At 40.5% G+C, this 15,211-nt stretch overlaps 1 protein-coding gene across 4 annotated transcripts in view; it reads left to right on the forward strand.

Moving 5' to 3' along the window:
• Positions 1-15,211, forward strand: part of clstn1 (calsyntenin 1) — an 83,529-nt gene that overhangs the window by 23,378 nt on the left and 44,940 nt on the right. For all 4 annotated transcript variants that reach the window (XM_041207494.1, XM_041207496.1, XM_041207495.1 and 1 more), the window contains exon 2: positions 13,826-13,948. In XM_041207494.1, coding sequence (XP_041063428.1) covers positions 13,826-13,948 — 123 coding nt within the window. The remainder of the gene's footprint in view (positions 1-13,825; positions 13,949-15,211) is intronic.

Raw genomic sequence — 15,211 nt, forward strand, 5'->3', positions numbered from 1 at the left:
TGACCCTCGGTACTTCCCAGGTTCCTACCATTCATCATGTATTCCTGTGCCTTGTTTGTCCTACCCAAGTACATCACCTCACATTTATCCAGATTAAATTCCGTTTGCTGCTGACCAGCCCAACTATATCCACATGTAACCTAAGGTGTTTCCTCCTCAATATATACCATCCCACCAATTTTTGTGTTATCCGTGAACTTACTGATCAACCCTCCTCCATTCAAGTCTAAATCGTTTATATATACCACAAACAGCAAGAGAACCAACACCGATCTCTGGAACCCCACTGGACACAAGCATCCAGTCACAAAAACACCCCTCGACCATCACCCTCTGCTTCCTGCCACTCAGCCAATTCTGGATCCAATTTGTCAAATTGCCTTGGATGCCATGTGCTCTTACCTTCATTATCAGTCTCCCATGTGGGATCTTATCAAAAGCCTTGCTGAAGTCCAAGGAGATGCGTCAAATGCATTGTCCTCATCTATACACCTGGTCACCTCTTCGAAAAAATTCAATCAAATTTGTTAGACATGACCTCCCCTTAACAAAACCATGCTGACTGTCCTTGATTAATCCCTGCCACTCCAAGTGTCAATTAATTCTGTCCCTCAGAATTGCTTCCAATAGTTCCTCCGCCACTGAGGTTAGACTGACTGGCCTGTAGTTCACTGGCTTATCCCTTCCTCCCTCCCTCCTTGAATAATGGTACCACATTGGCTGCCCTCCAGTCCTCTGGCACCTCTCCCGTGGCCAGAGAGGTATTGAAAATTATTGCCAGCGCCCCTGCTACCCTCATCCCTTGCCTCACTCTCAGCCTGGGATACATTTCATGTGGGCCTGGAGATTTATCTACCTTTAAGCCTGCCGGACCACTTAGAACCTTCTCCCTTTCTATGCTAATTTCTTTAATTATATCACAGTCCTTCTGCCTGATTTCCATACCCACTTCATCCCCCTCACTTGTGGACACTGACACACACAATTCATTTAGAACCCTACTTACGTCTTCCAGCTCCATGCACAAATTATCACTATGGCCCTTAATGGGCCCTACTCTTTCCCTAGTTATTCTCTTACTCTTAATTATTTGTAAAGTAACTTTGGATTTTCCTTTATTTTACCTGCCAATGCTTTTTCATGTCTCCTTTATGCTCTCCTAATTTCCTTTTTAAGTCTCTTCCCCCCCGCCCAACGAACATATTCTATACTGCTCTAGAGCTTCCGCTGTTATGAGCCCTCAGTATCTGCCATAACCCCTTTTTCTCTTTATCCAATCCTGTATATCCCTCGACATCCAAGGTTACATGGATTTGTTGGTCCCACCCTTTGTCTTTACTGGAAGACCCTGTACTCTCCCTATTTCCTTCTTGAATGAGTCCCACTGCTCTGACGCAGATTTACCTAAAAGTATCTGTTCCCAGTCCACTCTGGCCAAATCATATTTGATCTTATTAAAATCGGCCTTCCCCCAATTTAGAACTCTGATTTCTGGCTGATTCTTGTCCTTTTCCATAACAACCTTGAATCTAACGGAGTTATGATCACTATCTGCAAAATGCCCCCCCCCACAGATACCTCTACCACTTGCCCGGCTTCATTCCCTAAAATTAAGTCCAGGACCGCCCCCTTGTAGGACTTTCTAAATACTGGTTTAAAGTTTTCCTCGATGCAATTTAAGAAGTCTGCTCCCTCTAAACCTATCACATTATGATACGCTTGGTGGGGAACTTCCAGGTGGTGGTGTTCCCAGCCATCTGCTGCCCTTGGTCCTTTTAGATGGTAGTGGTCATGGGTTTGAAAGGTGCTTTCACAGGATCCTTGGTGAGTTCTTGCAGTGCATCTTGTAGATAGTACACACTGCTGCCACTGTGCATTGGTGGTGGAGAGAGGGAATGTTTGTGGGTAGGGTGCCAATCAAGCAGGCTGCTTTGTCCTGGACGGTGTTGAGCTTCTTCAGTATTGTTGGCACTGCATTCATCCTGGCAAGTGGCAAGTATTCCATCACACTCCTGACTTGTACTTTGTAGGTGGATTACAGGCTTTCAGGAGTCGGGAAGAAAGTTACTTGCCACAGGATTCCTAGTCTCTGACCTCTTATAACCACAGTGTTTAGTCCAGTTCAGTTTCTGGCCAATGGTAGCCCCCAGGATGATGGTGTGGGATTCAGCAATGGTAATGCCATTGAATGACCAAGGGGCGATGGTTAGTCTCTTGTTGGAGATAGTCATTGCCTGGCACTTGTGTGGCACGAATGCTATCTGCCACTTGTCAGCCCTGGATATTGTATTGGACGTGAACTTTATTGATTATGAGCCAAATATTTTCAATGTCCCTAATTAATAAGCATAAATGGATATAGGCTAGTAAGTAATTTTGTATGGTAAGATTTTAAACTTTTAATTGGCATAGGCTAGATGGGATATGATCATGGAACTGCATTGGGCACATGTCAGTTTTTAAATTTGCATTCTAACATTTGATGTTCTGTACAAGTGTTAATGTTGCATTTAAATTCTGTACAATCATATGATTGACTGCTGGTGAACAAAGGAATAGGAGTAAACCACTCAGCCCCTCACCTGTTCTGACATTCAATGAGATGATGGCTGATATGTCACTAAACTCCATTATACTTGCCTTTACATCATATCCCTTAATACCATGGTAGGCAAAAATCTGTCTATTTCTGATTTTAAGATTAATAATTGATCTAGCATCAATTGCAGAAGAGTGTTTCCAAACTTCGACTGCCCTTTGTGCGTATAAGTGTTTTCTAATTTGGCCTGGTCTGGTTCTAATTTTTATACCCTGCTTGTCCCCTCATCTTAGGTTTGCCAACTTGTGGAAATAGTTTCTCTATCTACCCCATCAGTTCCCCTTTTTAATATCTTGCAGTCTAATCCTTCACCTTAATTCCAGGGAATACAACCTTAGTTTGTGTAATCTCTCCTTGAGCTTAACCCTTGGAGTCCAGGTATCATTTGGGAAATCCACACTGGACTCCCTCCAAAGCCAGTATATCTTTCCTAAAGTGTGGTGCCTAGAACTTGCAGTATTCCACGTGTGCTCAAAAGCTCAAAGCTTTTTATAGCTGGATCATGACTTCTCTCCTCTGGTGTTCTAGTCCAGAGGATATAAAGGCCAGCATTCCATTAGCCACCTTGATTATTTTCTGTATCTGTTCATGACATTTTAATGATCAGTGTACCGGGATTTCTGAATCTCTTTGAACCTCCTTTGTTTCTAGCTTTTCACCATTTAGAGGGTACCCTTGTTTTATCCTTTTTAAAGGTCCAGTGGAGGAGCTCACATTTGCCTACATTGAAATCTATTTGCCATACTTTTGCCTATTCACTCAGTATTCATATCTCTTTGTAATTTTATGCTTCCTTTGTGCCCTGACGTTCATCAGTTTCCAGATCAATAATTTGCCTTCAGTTCCATGGGCTTCAACTTTAGCTAACAATCTTTCAGTCACCCGAATATCAAATGCCTAGATTAGTTACATTCAGTGCATAGGCCTATGTATCGGGGACTAATTAATCATAAAATATAGTGCGAAGCATTTGGTTTTAAGCCTATTTTGAATTTGATGTAGATTGTTTGCAAAATTATAACTACAGTAAATGGCTGTGGATTGTGTTTTAAATATTTGTCACATACCAAAGCAACAAAATACAGGAAATAAATCCTCTGGCGATGGTGTCAAATCTCCAGTGTAATTGCAGTCAATGCAGGGTGGATGCAGTTAAAATAAGGCCAATCTGCCCACTCTAACACAAACATTTCAAATTATGAACTTTTCTACAAATCAACAAGTCTTCAGTTTTAAACTTTGCTATACATTTTCTTCCATGCAAATGTCTTGGGAGTTGTTTTGTTCTTATAGTTTTGGTCAAGGGCTTAATGTTAAACCTGTTTGGGTATCTTACATGAAATCCTCAAGTAGATACAATTTTAAATAGCAGGAGGATTTTGCTACTTGGTCATCAAGGGAATGCTGAACAGAAGCCATGTTTCTCTTGGCAAAGGAAATTTATACAGCAAATTGCCTCTTGGCCAGTCAGAGGCATACTGCAGCACCTGGGTTCAATTTGCTTATCAGCTGCAGGGTGATGTTGCTTGGAGAAAGTTTCAGTTCTGCTACTGTTGTAACATTTGATCAGCATGGTTGCCCACCACCACTTTACGAAAGCTAAGGTGGGTAATAAATGCTGCTTTGCTGGTGATGGCCACATACTGAGGAAGCTCCTTCTGAAGAAGACTTCTAAATCAGAGAGATGTGCTGGAGATTCTCTAAAGTTATTGATCTCCAGAAATTGGAGAAAGCATTAACTGATGCTTGGCACTCCTTTCACAAAGAAAAATCACCATGGCTTATTTGTGCATCAGCTAGTAAATAGACAAAGATTCAATTCTGAAGTTGAGGAGCAGCACAGACAACTCCCTGGCCATGAAAGGTATGAATAAGGATATAAGAGCTGAGGAGACAAAACTGATGGGAAAACAGGCCGAATACCAACTCTCATTATGACGTGGCAGATGATGTGCACCAGGTGGATCAAATCTACGAGGGAAATTTGATCATGCTATCACAATGGTTTTACAATTTGTATTTGTTTCGAGATGCATGCTCTGAATTCAGAAGGAATAAGCCCACCACGACTTGAACGCCTTCCAAACACAGACTGGGTGACCGCTTTGCAGAATGCCTTCCAAACGCAGACTGGGTGACTGCTTTGCAGAACGCCTTCCAAACGCAGACTGGGTGACCGTTTTGCAGAACGCCTTCCAAACGCAGACTGGGTGACCACTTTGCAGAACACCTTCGGTCTGTCTGCAAGCATGACCCAAACCTCCCTGTTTCTTGCCATTTCAACACTCCACCCTGCTCTCATGCCCACATGTCCATCCTTGGCCTGCTGCATTGTTCCAGTGAAGCTCAACGCAAACTGGAGGAAAAGCACCTCATCTTCCAACTAGGCCCTTTATAGCCTTCCGGACTGAATATTGAGTTCAGCAATTTTAGATCATGAATACTCTCCTCTATCCCCACCCCCTTTCTGATTCCCCCTTTTTTCCCAATAATTTATATAGATTTTTCTTTTATTTTTCATTATTTTTAAATGTATTTTCATCCATTGTTTTATCTCTGCCTTTTAGCCTATTCCGATCCCTCTTTCTCCCCCCCCCCCCCCCCCCCCCCCCCCCATTAGGACTATCTGTACCTTTATTATCACATTCCTTAAATAATATCACCAGCTTCACCACCTCTTTGTCCTTTTGTCTATGACATCTTTTGATTATCTCCACCTATCACTGTACCTCTATCCAGGTCGAGCTATATATCTCTCTCTTTCCCCCCCCCCCCCCCCCCCAAACAACCAGCTTATATTTCACCTCTTTCCTATTTTTCCTTAGTTCTGTTGAAGAGTCATACAGACTCAAAATGTTAACTGTGTTCCTCTCTGCAGATGCTGTCAGACCTGCTGAGTATTTCCAAGTATTTTTATTTTTGTTTTGGATTTCCAGCATCTGCAGTTTTTTGCTTTTATCCCACTATTAACCTACTTTTACAATAAAGCACAATATTAGGAGAATTATTATATTTTCGTGACACTTAGTGCAAATTCGTATACTTGTGGCACATTTTATCTTGCAATACTACTTTAGGTGCTCGACTAGTCATGGTTAGTCTACTATCCCATCTGTTTGATGGAAAAGAATACTCTCAATATCTTACGTTGCAAGTAATTTTTGTTTTCTAAGAAAATATTAGTGGAACAATCCACCAACAAATTTAATTTGGCCCCACTAAATCTGTGTGGTTAGATTATGGCTCAAAACTATAGAATAAATTCTTGCTAAATGATTCTCAGCATTTGCACTTTTTCTACTTTATTTCTGTCAGTTTTTAAAAATTAGTTATATTGGGCACATGCTTTGTGTAAATTGAGGAAGCTGTAGCATGCATTTATGCTTTGCAGGTTTACTTAAAGTACTTTGTTGTAAAGTTTTTTTTTTAAAGTGCAGCTCACTTTTGAGCATCCAAAGGCATTAGATGCATATGTGCACTAACAGCACTGGCTCGCCACCAGCTTTCTCGACGACTCCACTTTGAATTATCAGACTGCTTATCCGACAGCCAGTACTGGATGAGCAGTAAGTTTCTACAATTAAATATTGGGAAGAATGAAGCTATTGTTTTTTGTCCATGCTCCGAACTCTGATCCCTGGCTAATGACTCCTTTTCTCTCCCTGGAAACCCCTTCTGAGGTTAAGCCAGTCTGTTTACAAACTTTTTGTCACATTTGATCCCGAGATGAGCTTCTGACCTCATGTTTGTGCCATCACTAAGGCCACTTATTTCCACTGCCATAACATTGCCTGACTTTGTCCCTGTCTCAGCTCATTGCTGCTGAAACCCTCACCCACACCTTTGTTACCTTTTAAACTTGCCTAATCCAACGTACTTCTGGTTGATCTCCCAAATTCTGCCTTCCATAAACTTTTGGTCATTCAGAATTCTGTTGACTGTGTCTTAACTTGCTAGTTCCATTCCCCTATCACCCCTGTGTGCATTGGCCTACATTGTTTCCTGGTCAAGCAACACCTTGATTTTGAAATTCTCATCCTTGTTTTCAAATCCTTCCATGGCCTTGTCCCTCCGTATGTCTGTAATCACCAGCCCGACAACCCTCATATCTATGCTGCTCTAATTCTGGCCTGTGTACTCCCAGTTGCTATACTGTTGATGCTATATCTTCACTTGCCTGGCCCCAAGCTCTGGCATATCCTTCCTACACCTCTCTGCCTCTAAAACATTTCTTAAAACATACCTCTTTGAACAAGCTTTTGACATCTCTTTGTAGCTTGGTGTCAAATTTCCCTTTATAATGCTCCTGTAAAGAGCCTTGATTTTTTTTTTACCTTAAAGGTGCCTTATAAATATATGTTCATGTTGTAGGCAAGTATGGTAGCCAATCTGAATACAGCATAGTCCCAGAAAGCACTGAAATGAATAACTAATCTATTTCTGGTGGAGTTGGTTGAGAGGAATAGTAGCTAGAACACGAGAGTGCTCTGCTTTTAAAAAATTGCTGCAGAGGGTTCTGGAGAAGGGATACATAGGCTAACAAAGCAAAATGATATGGCAGCATTGCAGGGCAGCAATATAGGTAATACCCAGAGCGTGACAGAAAGAGACAGAATGTGCAGACATTTTTTTTTAAAGTAGCAAATAGGGTCAAAGGGGGAAAAATTGTAAAAAGGCTAAATTAATGGTTCTTAAATGCACATAGTATTTGGAGCAAAATAAATGAATTAACAACAAATAGAGGTTAATCGGTATAATCTTGTAGTCATTACGGAGGTGGTTACAAGGAGATTAAAGCTGGGAACTTTGTTTTCCTTGGAGAAGGGAGGGCTGAGAGGAGACTTGATGGAGGTTTTCGGGATCTTAAGGGGTATGGACCAGGTAAATTGTGAGGAACTGTTCCCACTCGAGAACATCAAGAACTAGAGGGCACAGATTCAAAATAATCGACAAAAGGAGTAAATGTGATGCGAGGAAAAAAATTTTCACCCAGAGGGTAGTTGGAATCTGGAACAAATTTCCCGAAAAGGTGGTGGAAACAGGTTCGATCGAGGTATTCAAAAGGGAATTGGATTGCTATCTGAAAACAGAAGAATGTGTAAGGTTAGGGATAAGGCAGGAGAGTGGGACTAGTTGGGAGTGCTCTTTCAGAGAGCCAGTGCAGACTCGATGGGCTGAATGGCGGCCTCCTGCCCTGTAAAGATAATTTAAATATTCAGGGGTATGTGACCTTTTGATAGGCAAGAAGGAAGGGGTGGTGGGGTAGCTTTGTTAGTATGAGATGGAATAAGTGCGATCACAAAAATGATCTTGGATTAGAAGATATAGAATCCATATGGGTGGTGGTAGGAAATAATAAGGGGAAGAAGACAATGGTGGGAGTAGCCTATAGGCCCCCTAACAGTAGCTATACTACAGAATAGAAAATAAAGCAGGAGATAATGAGGGCATGTAAAAAGAAAGGCAGTACAATAATCATAGGTGACTTTAATCTTGTCGATTGGGAAAATCAAATTGGCAGAGGTAGCCATGAGCAAGAATTCATAGTGTATTCAGGGCAGTTTCCTAGAGCAATATGTTGTGGACCCAACTAGGGATCAGGCTGTTTTGGATCTGGTAATGTGTAATGAGGCTGGTTTAATAAATGATCTGAGTAAAAGATCTCATAAGAAACAGTGACCATAACATGGCAGGGTTTAGCATTCAATTGGATAGTGAGAAACTTGGGTTGGAAACAACAGTGCTAAGCTTAAATAAGGGTAATTATAAAGGATTAAGGGCAGAGTTTGCTGGAGTGGACTGGGAAAGGAATTTAGTAGAGAAGATGGTTTAGCAGAAAAGATGGTTGATGAACAATGGCAGATGTTTAACAAAATGGTTCCATGATTCACAACAAAGATATATCCCAGTGACGAAGAAAGATTCTAGGAAGGGGTTAAACCAACCATGGTTAACCAAAGAAGTTAAGGATAGTATCAGATTGAAAGAAAAAAACATACAATGTGGCAAAGATTAGTGGTAAGCCTGAGGATTGGGAAGTTTTAAAAACCAACAAAAGATGACCAAAAAATATTAGAGGGAGAAAATAAACTGAGAGTAAACTAGCAAGTAATATAAAAACGGACAGTAAGAGCTTCTTTAAATATATGAAAAGGAAGACAGAGGCCAAAGTGAACATTAGCTCCTTAGAACGAGGCTGGGGAAATAATAATGGGGAACCACGAAATGGCAGAGGAGTTGAATAAGTACTTTGCATCAGTCTTCACAGCATTCCAAAAATACTAAATAATCAAGGGTCAAAAGTGGAGGAGGAAATAAATACAATAACTGTCACTAGAGGAAAAGTACTATGGAAACTAATGGGGCTAAAGGCCAATACGTCCCCTGGACCTGATGGGTTGCATCCTAGGCTATTGAAGGAAGGAGCTACACAAATAGTGGATGCATTGGTAGTAATCTTCCAAGAATCCTTAGATTCTGGAAAAGTCCCAGAATATTGGAAAACTGCCAATGTAACGCTCTTATTCAAAAAAGGAGGGACACAAAAAACAGGTAACTATAGGCCTAACATCCATCATTGGGAAAATGTTAATCTATTATAAAGGATGTAATAGAGCATTTAGAAATGCATAATATCGTCAAGGAGAGTCAGCATGGCTTCATGCCTGACAAATTTATTAGAACTCTGAGGTAACAAGCAGGATATATAAAGGGGAACCAGTAGATCTAATATATTTAGATTTCCAAAGGGTATTTGATAAGGTACTGTACATAAGGTTCCTTGATGAGATAAGCGCCCATGGTGTTGGGGTAGTATATTAGCACGGATAGAGGATTGGCTAACTAATAGAAAAGTTGGGATCAGAAACTGAATTGGACTAGCCATATAAATACTATGGCTACAAGAACAGGTCAGAGGCTAGGAATCGTGCAACTAAACTCACCACCCTGGATGAGTGCAGCTCCCACAACACTGAAGAAGCTGGACACTGTCCAGGACAAAGCCTGCTTGATTGGCACCACGTCCACAAACATTCACTCCCTCCACCACTGACTAACAGTAGCAACAGTGTGTGCCATTTACAAGATGCACTGCAGGAATTCAACAAGACTCCTTTGACAGCTTCTTCCAAATCCATGACCGCTACAGTCGAGAAGGATAAGGGCAGAGGCACATGGGAACGCCACCACCTGAAAGTTCCCCTCCAAATCACACCATTCTGACTTGGAAATGTTCCTTCACTGTTGCTGAGTCAAAATCCTGGAACTCCCTTCCTAACAGCACATGGTGTACCTATCACATGGGCTACAGTGGTTCAAAGAAGGCAGCTCACCACCACCTTCTCAAAGGCAACTAGGATGGGCAATAAATGCTGGCCCAGCCAGCAAAGCCCACATCCCATGAGTGAATTTTTAAAAAAAATAATGGGGTCATTTTCAGAATGGCAACTTGTAACTAGTGGAGTGCCACAGGGATCAGTGTTGAGGCCACAGTTATTTAGAATATATATTGACTTAGATGAAGGAAATGAATGCACTATCGCCAAGTTTGGGGATGACACAAAAATAGGTGAGAAGGCAAGTGTGAGGATGATGCAGTCTACTGAGGGATATAGACTGGTTAAGTGAATGGGCAAAACCTTGGCAAATGGAATATAATGTGGGAAAATGTGAGGTTATGCTCTTTGGCGGGAAGAATAGAGGAGCTGAATATTATTTACATGGAGAAAGATTGCAGAAAGCTACAGCAAAGCATTTTGTGTCCTCGTGCATGAATCCCAAAAAGCTAGCATGCAAGTTCAGCAGGTAATAAGGAAGACAAGTGGAATGTTGGCCTTCATTTCAAAGGGAATGGAGTATAAAAATAGGGAAGTCTTGCTAAAACTATACAAAGCACTAGTTGGGCCACACCTAGAATACTGTGAACAGTTTTGGCCCCCTTCTCTAAGGCAAGATGTACTGGCATTGGAGGCAGTCCAGAGAAGGTTCACTAGGTTGATCCTGGGTATGGAGGGATTTCCTCAAGAGAGGTTGAGTAAGTTGGGCCTGTACTAATTGGAGTTTAGAAAAATGAGAAGCAACCTTATTGAAACATAAGATTCTTAGGGAGCTTGACAGGGTAGATATTGAGAGGTTGTTTCCCCTTGTGAGAGAGTCTAGGACCAGAAGGCATCATCTCAGAGTAAGGGGTCACCCATTTAAGACAGATGAGGGATTTCTTCTCTCTGAGGGTAGTGAATCTGTGGAATTCTTTACTGCTGAGGGCTGTAGAGGCTGGATCTTTAAGTATATCCAAGGCTGAGAGAGAGATTTTTAATCAGCAAGGGAATCAAGGGTTATGGGGGAAAAGGCGGAAAGGAGTTGTCAGATCAGCCATGATCTCATTGAATGGTGGAGCAGACTCAGTGGGCCGAATGGTCTATTTCTGCTCCTACGTCTTATGGTCAACCAAAAGAATGTGCCATTCATAGCAAACTCAAAGTACCACGATAATATCCCAAAATAGCAACCTAGATTAAATACTCCAGCCCTGAGTGTAGTTTGAACCTACAGCCTTCTGACTTGTTTCTAAGATTGGTTCGAACTGAGCAAAGTTGGTGCAAACATTAAAATTAATTAAAGATACAGGTTGAATTGGAAAACTTTCAATTTGAGATGTTCTTTTCATGCATCGTTAATCCAATTTTATTTGTTCAGTTTGGCTGCTTGTTGTTGCAAATAAGTGTAATGAGTATTGCAGACTTAATGGACCGTCGTGTTTGAATACTCCTCTTTTGTCTGAGAAACTGGGGTTCAAATTCAACCCAAATAGAGATGAATGCTTTTTGTAAGAGTCCTAAATAAATTCAATTTGCTGATTCCCCGCTGAATTTATAGCAGGTACACGTTTACAGTTTAAAATTGCATTGACATTTCTGAGGATAAGTAACTTGAGAAGTTGGGATGCTGTTCTGAGTTTTGATAAGTTGAGCCTTTTAATATATTAAACACCCAGAGTGCTTAATTGAGGAATAGATAACTGATAGGAGAGCAATGGGGGAAGTTGACCAAATGACCATCAGAAAGGCAGGTTTTGAGGAAGCTTTTAAAGATGATGAAAGAATTAAGATTTAGGGAGGGGATTCCTTGGTGCCAGGGTGAGACGAGTGGAGACTCTCTGCCAAGATAGCAGAGCTGATAGACAAAGAACTGTGCAGTAGACCAGAATGCAGGAGCAGAAGGCATCAACAGAAACATTTAGCTGGAAAATGAATAAGTAAGGTGCGCAAGTTCAGTGCAGCTGAATTCTTCCAGAGGCAATTTTTAAAAAGTTTCAACCTGGCTTGTAAATAAAATTGCAGCTTTTCACAAGGTTTTTTTTTACTGCATTTGTTATACTTTGTTCAAGGCAAGATGGTCTCAGTATGAATGTTTCTAGTTTTTCCCAAATATGACAAAGATATGACAAATATAACAAATGTGCCAGCTTGGGCTGAAAAGTGGGAAGTAGCATTTGTGTCACACAAATGCCAGGCAATGACCATCTCCAATAAGAGATAATTAACTATTGCCCCTTGACATTCAATGACATTACCATTGCTGAATCCCCCTCTATCAACATCCTGGGGGTTACCATTAACCAGAAACTGGACTGGACTAGCCATATAAATACTGTGGCTACACAGGCAGGTCAGAGGCTAGGAATCCTGTGGCAAGTCACTCACTCCCTGACTCGCTAAAGCCTGTCCAACATGAAAAAGGTACAAATCAGGAATGTGAAGGAATACTCTCCACTTGCCTGGATGAGTGCAGCTCCAACAACACTCAAGAAGCTTGACACCATCCAGGACAAATTCTGTTTGATTGGCACCCTATTCACAAACATCCACTCCCTCCAACATTGGCAGCAGTGTGTGCCATCTACAAGATGAACTGCAGAAACTTATCATGGCTATTTCAACAGTAGTTTCCAAACCTACAACCATAACATCTAGAAGGACAAGAGCAGCAGATGAATGGGAACACCACCACCTGGAAGTTCCCCTCCAAGTCACTCACCATCCTGACTTGGAAATATATCACTGTTCCTTCACTGTTGCTGGGTCAAAATCCTGGAACTTCCTCCCAAAATAAGAAGTTAGCTCACCACCACCTTCTCAAGGGCAATTAGGGATGTGCAATAAATGCTGGCCCAGCCAGTGAAGCCCACATCCCATGAATGAATAAAATAAAGCTGTTCATCAAAGCTGTTGAAGTACTTTTGAAGTACTATTTAGAGGCATCCTGTGAATAAACATTTTGTATAGAATTCCTTCTAATGGGTGTGCTTGACCTTCTGCTCCCTGGTCAAGAATAGGAAATGTTGCTGGTAGCTTATTGTGACATTGGATTGAAACTTCATGACCTATTAAGAATTAAATATGCATTGCAACTGAATAGCTGCCTTCAAAGTAGCAACTGTAAGGACTTTATTAGAATGGATTTGGACAGAGAATGTTTTTTAAAAAGTGCTTTATTTTAAGATATTTCTGTTTTTACTGGTCTCCCCAGCCTGATATCCTTGTAAGCTTGAGTTGACTTTTGTAATTGTAACTAGGTAACCCTACGTTAATGAAAGGTGATATTTGCACTCTGATGCTTGATCTAAGTTATGTCCATATTAATCCAGCTGTTGGCTAAATAGTTTGGTAGATAGATTTGCATGGAATTGATGTCTGGTCTGAGAATGATTCAGCTGCATGTCTGTTAAATTGTTGTCTTTTGTACAAAGTCTGGACTTCACATGAAGTAAGTATGTGCACATATATGTACATTTTATTAATATATACATGCACATGCACAGCATTATTGTAGTATGTTTGAGAACACCCACACAGACCCAGTGCTACCATTTTATTGCAAAGGATTGTGACTGAACAAATATAGTATGGCAATATTTAACTTTTAGAAAGATCACAATTGTGTGGCTCTTGTCACTTATATTGCAGTCGAGGGAGTAGCAGCAGCTTTAGAGATTGGTACTTGTATTGGTATTATTGAAGGATTATATTATGTTAACTACTTTGGGATACATGGTAATTTGGTTCAGAATTTACCAGGTTTGGATTGATTTGAAGCCCCTGAGGTTTTAGTTATGCACTAAATATAAATTTCTCAATTTGGTGTGTAAATTCAGAATTTAGATTTTATAAAATGCAATATAATTATCACTTTAATCAGCCAGTGATATTTTCTTTTCTCCTGTAGTTAACAAGCACAAGCCATGGATAGAAACTACTTATCATGGTATTGTAACAGAAAATGATATCTCAGTCCTGCTGGATCCTCCATTAATTGCCTTGGATAAAGATGCACCTCTACGTTATGCAGGTATGTAAATTGATGTGTAGATGTGTTCCTTACATCAGAATGTTGAATTGCATATTCAGTTGGAAATGTATTCTAAATAGGGTGCAAAGATTTGTTTTATTAATGAACTGAAAAGCATAAATGGTCTAAAATATACATCAAAGAACAATTATGACTGTGAACTTGATTTAAAAACATTGTTTCCCGTTACTTCAGGTGCTAATGCTGCAATCCATGGATTTCTTTGTCAACTTTGACACAGGTTTTCTTTGGTAGAATTGCAGCTGGAATCATAGAATGGTTATAGCACAGAGGGGGCCATTTGGTCCATTATGTCTGTGCCAGCTCTCTGGGAGAGCAACTCGCCTAGCCCCACTTCCATGTCGTCTTCCCCCTTGTTCTTTTGCCATAATTAAAATGATGGACTCGTTAAGCAAACCACTGTGTTCAGACTTTTAAAAAAATCTTAGCTGTAGGTTTTATTTCATTCTGCCATAGGTAAGATGTATAAAATAATTGAAAGATGTAAATAATTTTGTGCGTAGTCACGTTTCTTTGTATCACTTCTCACCTTCATATAACACTCGAACTGCAAGACACTTTGTTAACTCCTTGGTCTTTCCCTATTGCCTCTAGTGTATGTAATATAAAAATAAATCCATTGGAGGTTATTGTTTTCTACCCAACGCACAAGCAAAATAATGTGGATGCTGGAGATTTGAAATAAAAACAAAATGCTGAAACTAGTCAGGTCCAGCAGCATCTATGGAGAGAGAAGAAAGAGTTAGTTACAGGTCTGACCTTTTCATCAAAGAACAGCTTCTACCACTCCAATGTCAGTGCTAAGTTTTGAATAATTGATTAAAAACACAAATTTGAAAAAAGGTTGTAGTTAGCGTTAAGATCACCTTATTCATAAGACCTTCACATACAGTACAACTATACAAGGTTATTAAGTTTAATTGAGGAAGTTGCTACACTTAAAAAGCACTTGGGTGGTTATTTTTGTTGGTTTGATCACGTGTATTTCTACACTTGAAAGATGTTGATCACATGTATTTTTGTTTTCCTTTCCTCTCCCTGTGTATGAAGTGGCATTTGGTTGAAGCCAAAACAGCTTCCAGCATCAACAAAAGCAGAACCAAACCAGCAGACCACTTAATGGGGATACCAAAGTCTATACAGCAAGAGTATGAACTGGGGGCATTCTCTACAATAGCATTACTCGGTATCTAGTAGCATGGCAGCACAAATGGGTAACTGAATTGAATCAAAACATAAAAT

The sequence above is a fragment of the Carcharodon carcharias genome, chromosome 15 (assembly GCF_017639515.1).
Source record: "Carcharodon carcharias isolate sCarCar2 chromosome 15, sCarCar2.pri, whole genome shotgun sequence".
Lineage (NCBI taxonomy): Eukaryota > Metazoa > Chordata > Chondrichthyes > Lamniformes > Lamnidae > Carcharodon > Carcharodon carcharias.